The sequence below is a fragment of the Pongo pygmaeus genome, chromosome 10 (genome assembly GCF_028885625.2).
Source record: "Pongo pygmaeus isolate AG05252 chromosome 10, NHGRI_mPonPyg2-v2.0_pri, whole genome shotgun sequence".
Classification (NCBI taxonomy): domain Eukaryota; kingdom Metazoa; phylum Chordata; class Mammalia; order Primates; family Hominidae; genus Pongo; species Pongo pygmaeus.
In genome coordinates, this window is record NC_072383.2 from 55,266,421 (window position 1) to 55,274,390 (window position 7,970).

The 7,970-nt window shown below is 53.5% G+C and overlaps 1 protein-coding gene across 1 annotated transcript; it reads left to right on the forward strand.

Moving 5' to 3' along the window:
- Positions 1 to 3,332: 3,332 nt before the first annotated feature.
- INHBE (inhibin subunit beta E) lies at positions 3,333 to 6,073 on the forward strand. The gene is made up of 2 exons (XM_054445725.1): positions 3,333 to 3,860; positions 4,120 to 6,073. The coding sequence occupies exons 1-2, from the start codon at positions 3,563 to 3,565 to the stop codon at positions 4,872 to 4,874; spliced, it is 1,053 nt and encodes a 350-aa protein (XP_054301700.1). The 5' UTR covers positions 3,333 to 3,562; the 3' UTR covers positions 4,875 to 6,073.
- The last annotated feature ends 1,897 nt before the right edge of the window (positions 6,074 to 7,970 follow it).

Here is a 7,970-nt window from a genome sequence, read left to right on the forward strand (position 1 = left end):
TTCCCTTTCTTTTTTGGCTCTGTCTTTTGTAATAAGGGGAGAGAGTGGGTCTGTCTTCTTCCAAACATTTTCTTCTAGAGCTTCCTAGCTCCTACCTCTGGACCCCTTCAGGCTTTTCTCATTTGAGCAAGATAACCACTCCCGCTTCTTCTACTTCCTTACCCACCCCCAAGCCTGTCTTCTACTTCCTTACCCGCCCCCAAGCCTGTCGCTATCCCCCAGCCCCCAACCAGGTTGGTGGTAGGGCAGGCAGTGAGGCAGATGGCTGGGGTATTTATAACCCAGGAGCACTTCTTGGGAAAAGTGACTAAGATGCTAAGAGCGTATTTATAGCTGAGCTCTGACGTAAGTGTCAGTGGGGAGGTAGGGCCAGGCCAGGCACAGCAGCAAGGGGGTGGGAAGAGCTGGAAATTGGGGGCACCTGACAGTGAGGGTGGGGAGAGGTGGGGTCAGTGACTCCTGCAGCCACTTCTTGTCACTTCCCCTGACTGCCTACTGATACCAACAGGTAAGCCTTCTGAAGCACCACCATGGATAGATACCTCCACTTTGCTGACCAATGTTCCAGACCCAAGGGGGTAGAGGGCTGTCATTTACCAGCCCGACCAACAGAATGGGAGCTGGGAGCTGGGGAGAACACTGGACAGAGCTCTTGAATGTTTCAGAGCTTGGGGAGAAATGCAGGGTGGACAGGAGGGTCTAATCGTCTCAGTGCTCCCCCACCCCACTCCACCCCCACCAAATAGTGCCCTGAGGTTCTAGGAAGAGCCTGGTACATCACCAAGCTCCATTGCCATGTGTTTGTGTGATGAGGTCCAAAACCAAAGGTAGCAGTGATGTGGATCCTGAAGACAGTCTCTCTTCTCTGGCAGTGTGATGGGGAAAGAACAGAGGAACCAGCTTGTCCCTGTCTCTTGTGGGGGAGGCAGGGTCCCCAGAGTGACAGGTCAAGGGGCACTCCTCATCGCTCCATTCCCCAGAGCTGCCCCTTCCCTGTCCCTGGGAAGCTCCAGCCAGCTACAGGCCAGCTGCTGTCCAGAGGCGCGGCACTGCCACATGGTGGACACTGGTGGTACTGAGGCCCAGCCCTCCAATTAGGAACCCTGTCCCCTAGATCTAATAGTCTCTCTTGACAGCCCCCATCATCTAAACAGTGGGGAGATGAACAAAGTGGAGTAAAGACACATTTCCAAATCACACCCACTTCCCCCACAGCTTTCTCCCCGTCAAGCTTCTTGGAGAAACTGGGGCATAAGGAGAAAAGCTAGCATGAGGCCCACCCTCATGAATTCAAGGTGGAGGGGTCTGGGTCGCCCCCCATTTAAAGCCAGTGAGGACTGGGTGCGGTGGCTCATGTCTATAATCCTAGCACCTTGGGAGGCTGAGGTGAGAGGATCGCTTGAGCCCAGGAGCTTGAGACCACCCTGGGCAACACAGCAAGACCCTGTCTCTACAAAAGAATAAAAAATAAATTAGCCTGTGTGGTGTGGTGTGGTGTGATGTGGTGTGGTGTGGTGTGGTGTGGTGGCACACACCTGTAGACTTAGCTACTCTGGAAGCTGAGGTGGAAGAATCACTTAACCCAGGAGGTCGAGGCTGCAGTGAGCTGTGATCAGGCCACCACACTCCAGCCTGGATGACAGAGTGAGACCCTGTGTCAAAAACATAAAAAATAAAATAAAAAATAGGTCAGGTGCGCTGGCTCACGCCTGTAATCCAAACACTTTGGGAGGCCCAGGTGGGCAGATCATGAGGTCAGGAGATGGAGACCATCCTGGCTAACACAGTGAAACCCCGTTTCTACTAAAAATACAAAAAACTAGCCGGGCGTGGTGGTGGGCACCTGTAGTCCCAGTGACTCGGGAGGCTGAGGCAGAAGAATGACATGAACCCGGGAGGCGGAGCTTGCAGTGAGCTGACATTGTGCCACTGCACTCCAGCCTGGGTGACAGAGCGAGACTCAGCCTCAAAAAATAAAATAAAATAAAATAAAATAAAATAAAATAAAATATAAAATAAAATAAAATAAAGCCAGTGAGGAAATGTGGTCAGGAGGGCTGAGACTGGGAACCAAGACTGCTGTGTTCACCTTGCTTCGTTGTCAAAAGCTCTTAGAGCTCCCATTTTCTACCCCCATTAACAGGCCTGAAGGGTGGTGCGGTGGCTCACACCTGTAACCTCAGCACTTTAGGAGGCTGAGGCAAGTGGATTGCTTGAGCCCAGGAGTTCAAGACCAGCCTGGGCAACATAGTGAGACCCTGTCTCTATGGGAAATTTAAAAATTAGCCAGGTGTGGTGGTGCGCACCTGTAGTCCCAACTACTAAGGAGGCTGAGGCAGAAGGATTGTCTGAGCCCAGGAGTTCAAGGCTGCAGTGAGCTATGATTGTGCCACTGCACTCCAGCCTGAACAACAGATTGAGACCTTACCTCAATAAAATAAAATAAAATTTAAATTTTAAAAATTTAAGAAAAAAAAGAGGCCTTGCACTACTTCTAGGATGCCCCAAATTTAGGCAACTTTCACAGTCCCTTGAAAGAGAAGTGGCAGCTGGGTATAGGCCCTCCCAAGTGTCATGCCCCCTGACAGTCCTCATGGACTCTGCCCTGTGTAAGATTGCATCACCACCACCACCACCTCTCTGGGCTTCCCCAGACATCACAGGAACACGTTCCCCGCTCCAACCACGCCCCCCCCCCCCCCCCGCTCTGGCCCTCCTCCACATCATGCTCCACATCATGCTCCAGGCCAACTGGACTCTGGGCGGCCAGCACAGGCAGGGTCAGGGGGTGACTTCTGTGCCTCGTGGCACTGCCACCTGGGCCTGAGCAAGAGGGCTCCATTCTCCTACCCGCCCAAACCCTCATCCCTGTCCGAGCCCCAGTGCTAGAAATAAAGAGACCAGAATTTTCCTTCTGGCCTAAGGGCCCCAGAGAAATACCCACTGGAACTCACAGCTGCCTCATGGAAACTGCTGCAGCAGTGGTGAAGCTAGAAAGACTAGAGGTATGAGGGAAAATTGCCCTTCCCTACCTGGCTCATAAGGCGTTCCCTCCCCCAAGTCCCAGATCGTGGGGACTGAGCATGTGAAATCATCCTCTTTCTTGCATCATGCATGTCCACATTGCACCCCCCACCCCCATACCCCTACTTCAGACCCAGTCACCATGGCCAGATGGTGAAACCTGAGCTGGTGGGGAGGAGGACCTCCACCCCCTGCAGGGGCCTGATGGGCAGCACAGCTGGCCAATCCTGGGACTCAGAGTGTAGGTCGGCTGGCTGACCACTAGGTTTGGAAGCCCCAGGCAGCTGGCTCTAAAGAGGCCCCAGGTCAGTAGCCAGACATGAGCTGTGAGGGTCAAGCACAGCTATCCATCAGATGATCTACTTTCAGCCTTCCTGAGTCCCAGACAATAGAAGACAGGTGGCTCTACCCTTGGCCAAGGGTAGGTGTGGCAGTGGTGTCTGCTGTCACTGTGCCCTCATTGGCCCCCAGCAATCAGACTCAACAGACGGAGCAACTGCCATCCGAGGCTCCTGAACCAGGGCCATTCACCAGGAGCATGGGGCTCCCTGATGTCCAGCTCTGGCTGGTGCTGCTGTGGGCACTGGTGCGAGCACAGGGGACAGGGTCTGTGTGTCCCTCCTGTGGGGGCTCCAAACTGGCACCCCAAGCAGAACGAGCTCTGGTGCTGGAGCTAGCCAAGCAGCAAATCCTGGATGGGTTGCACCTGACCAGTCGTCCCAGAATAACTCATCCTCCACCCCAGGCAGCGCTGACCAGAGCCCTCCGGAGACTACAGCCAGGGAGTGTGGCTCCAGGGAATGGGGAGGAGGTCATCAGCTTTGCTACTGTCACAGGTGGGTGAGGGAGAGAGTAACAGGCAGAGAGCAGACAGGGAAAGGGAGGCAGAAGGGGAGCCTGGCAGGAGCAGCAGAGGGAGTGGGGTGTGGCAGGAGAAGGAGGAGCTGGGGCAGGGACTGGTTGCAGAGGATACAAAGCAGTCTCTACTTTTCTAAAGGTAGGTTTGAGGGAGAGCAGTGGGCAGGGCTTGGGGAGTCTCAGAGGAGAGCTTCATCTCTGCTCACATTTTCTTTCCCTTTTCTGTCTTTCGGGCAGACTCCACTTCAGCCTACAGCTCCCTGCTCACTTTTCACCTGTCCACTCCTCGGTCCCACCACCTGTACCATGCCCGCCTGTGGCTGCACGTGCTCCCCACCCTTCCTGGCACTCTTTGCTTGAGGATCTTCCGATGGGGACCAAGGAGGAGGCGCCCAGGGTCCCGCACCCTCCTGGCTGAGCACCACATCACCAACCTGGGCTGGCATGCCTTAACTCTGCCCTCTAGCGGCTTGAGGGATGAGAAGTCTGGTGTCCTGAAACTGCAACTAGACTGCAGACCCCTAGAAGGCAACAGCACAGTTACTGGACAACCAAGGCGGCTCGTGGACACAGCAGGACACCAGCAGCCCTTCCTAGAGCTTAAGATCCGAGCCAATGAGCCTGGAGCAGGCCGGGCCAGGAGGAGGACCCCCACCTGTGAGCCTGCGACCCCCTTATGTTGCAGGCGAGACCATTACGTAGACTTCCAGGAACTGGGATGGCGGGACTGGATACTGCAGCCCGAGGGGTACCAGCTGAATTACTGCAGTGGGCAGTGCCCTCCCCACCTGGCTGGCAGCCCAGGCATTGCTGCCTCTTTCCATTCTGCCGTCTTCAGCCTCCTCAAAGCCAACAATCCTTGGCCTGCCAGTACCTCTTGTTGTGTCCCTACTGCCCGAAGGCCCCTCTCTCTCCTCTACCTGGATCATAATGGCAATGTGGTCAAGACGGATGTGCCAGATATGGTGGTGGAGGCCTGTGGCTGCAGCTAGCAAGAGGACCTGGGGCTTTGGAGTGAAGAGACCAAGATGAAGTTTCCCAGGCACAGGGCATCTGTGACTGGAGGCATCAGATTCCTGATCCACACCCCAACCCAACAACCACCTGGCAATATGACTCACTTGACCCCTATGGGACCCAAATGGGCACTTTCTTGTCTGAGACTCTGGCTTGTTCCAGGTTGGCTGATGTGTTGGGAGATGGGTAAAGCGTTTCTTCTAAAGGGGTCTACCCAGAAAGCATGATTTCCTGCCCTAAGTCCTGTGAGAAGATGTCAGAGACTAGGGAGGGAGGGAGGGAAGGCAGAGAAAAATTACTTAGCCTCTCCCAAGATGAGAAAGTCCCCAAGTGAGGGGAGGAGGAAGCAGATAGATGGTCCAGCAGACTTGAAGCAGGGTAAGCAGGCTGGCCCAGGGTAAGGGCTGTTGAGGTACCTTAAGGGAGGGTCAAGAAGGAGATGGGCAAGGCACTGAGGGAGGATGCTTAGGGTACCCCCAGAAACAGGAGTCAGGAAAATGAGGCACTAAGCCTAAGAAGTTCCCTGGTTTTTCCCAGGGGACAGGACCCACTGGGAGACAAGCATTTATACTTTCTTTCTTCTTTTTCTTTTTATTTTTTTGAGACAGAGTCTCGCTCTGTCACCAGGCTGGAGTGCAGTGGCACGATCTTGGCTCACTGCAACCTCCGTCCCCTGGGTTCAAGTGATTCTTCTGCCTCAGCCTCCCGAGTAGCTGGGATTACAGGCGCCCACTAATTTTTGTATTCTTAATAGAGACGAGGTTTCAACATGTTGGCCAGGATGGTCTCGATCTCTTGACCTCTTGATCCACCCGACTTGGCCTCCCAAAGTGATGAGATTACAGGCGTGAGCCACCGCGCCCGGCTTATACTTTCTTAATAAAAAGGAAAAAGAAAATCAACAAATGTGAGTCATAAAGAAGGGTTCGGGTGATAGTCCAGAGCAACAGTTCTCCAAGTGTACTCTGTAGGCTTCTGGGAGGTCCCTTTTCAGTGGTGTCCACAACGTCAAAGCTATTTTCATAATAATACTAACATGTTATTTGCCTTTTGAATTCTCATTATCTTAAAATTGTACAGTGGAGTTTTCCAGAGGCCGTGTGACATGTGATTACATCATCTTTCTGACATCATTGTTAATGGAATGTGTGCTTGTATGGTCTTGTGTTACAGTCTTTTTCAGTTTTAATTTCTAATGTAGTGAATTGATAGATGTAAATCATATGAACAAAAGCTCAATGATTTTTTTTTTTTTTTTTGAGACAGAGTCTCGCTCTGTCACCCAGGCTGGAGTGCAGTGGCGCAATCTCAGCTCACTGCAACCTCCATCTCCCAGGTTCAAGCTATTCTCCTGCCTCAGCCTCCCGAGTAGCTGGGACTACAGGCCTGCGCCACCATGCCCAGCTATTTTTTGTATTTTTAGTAGAGACGGGGTTTCACCATGTTGGCCAGGCAGGTCTCAGACTCCTGACCTGAGGTGATCTGCCTCCCTTGGCCTCCCAAAGTGCTGGGATTACAGGTCTGAGCCACTGTGCCTAACCTAATGACTTTTAAGAGTATAGAGGAAACCAAAAAGTTTGAGACTCACTGGTCTATAGAACTGGGTGGGGAGAAGAAAGTAACGTGTTCTAAGAGAGCTCCTCTTGCTGGGCACCTGTGGTCCCAGCTACTTGGGAGGCTAAGGCCGGAAGACTGCTTAAACCCAGGAGTTCAAGGCTACGATCACACTTGTGAATAGCCTCTGCACTCCAGCCTGGGCAAATAGTGAGACCCCGTCCCAAATAAAAATAAATAAATAAATAAATAAATACGTAAATAACTCCTCTGGAAGAAGGGGCTCGAGGCTGGGACAGGAGCATGTGTGGGGTGCCTTTTTTTCAGTGACCATTAGTCTGGTCTGACTGAGCTGGGTCTCTGACCCTCTGGGGATAACTAGTCTGGGTCAAAGTCCCAGACCTCCCCCTACCTTCACCTTTTCTTTTCCCCCTTGACCCTCAGACTGAACAGTTAACCCACCGACCTTCCAGACCCAAGGGGGTGGTTCTTGGAAGCAGAGCTAGAATGTGGGAGGTCTGTCTGTGGGGTTGAAAAAAAGGGGAGAGGGTGCCCTTTTTCCCTGTCATGCTTTTTCCTCTTTCTCTTAAAAATCAGAGACTGAAATGCTGCCCCTCCCCTATATCCGGTCACGATGGCAACGCAAATCTAAAGAGGCAGGGCACTTCCCTGTCAGGCAGTACCGCTGGGCATAGCAACCTCTGCCTCTCCGTTTCTCTGAGCTCACATATCCACCTCCTGGGCTTTTAAGTGGGCTTTAGTGAGGGGCTCCTCCTTCAGCTGGGCTCCTCCGTCAGTTCCCCAGCTCTTCTGCTTCGACTCCGAGCGGGTGTCATGTGTGAGAACGGCCAGCAGAGGGAGCAGAAAGCCTGGAAGAGCGGCTAGAGCCTGCAGTGACGTGATGCGGAGGGGCGGCAGTCTCCAGAACTTCGAGACAGAGAGCCGGGGTTCTCGGGAAAGGGGCTTCAGTCCCAGGGCTCCTTGGTGACCTCGTGAACACACACCCTGCACCCAGAGCCTCAGCCGCTGCTCCTTGCTTTTATGCTCCATAGACTCCTCACCTTCTGCCAGAGCTCCCAACCCAACTTGATTTGCCCCAAACCCCAACTCTGTCCCATCCGCTCCAAGTTCCATCCAAAGGGTGAAGCCTGCCGATAAACCACAGGATGGCAGAATGCTCAGTTAGCATCAACCAAAGGCGACTACCCTACCTCCACTATTATCGTTCTTGGTTGAACTTCTCCCCCTGCCCCGCAATATTTTCCTCGATCTGGTTGTCGGGGCCTCTTTGGGGCCAGCCGATCCAGAAATCCAAGCCGGGATTTACTACCCACCAACAGCAGCGTGTTCAGCGGGCGGGGGGTGGGGGGCGTAGGCAGTATAGGGTCCCTCAAGGGAGGGGGAGGATCCTGGGGGTCCTGGGGGTGCAATAAGCCCGACACCCCCTCTCTTGCTTCCAGCTACCCCGCCTCATCCTCCAGAACGGCAAGAGGGAGGGAAATAGAAGGGAGGTGAGG

Coding starts and splice junctions, on each gene's coding strand:
- INHBE (XM_054445725.1), top strand. CDS start 3,563: ATGGGGCTCCCTGATGTCCAGCTCTGGCTGGTGCTGCTGTGGGCACTG. Junction 3,861..4,119: donor CAGCTTTGCTACTGTCACAG/GTGGGTGAGGGA, acceptor TCTTTCGGGCAG/ACTCCACTTCAGCCTACAGC.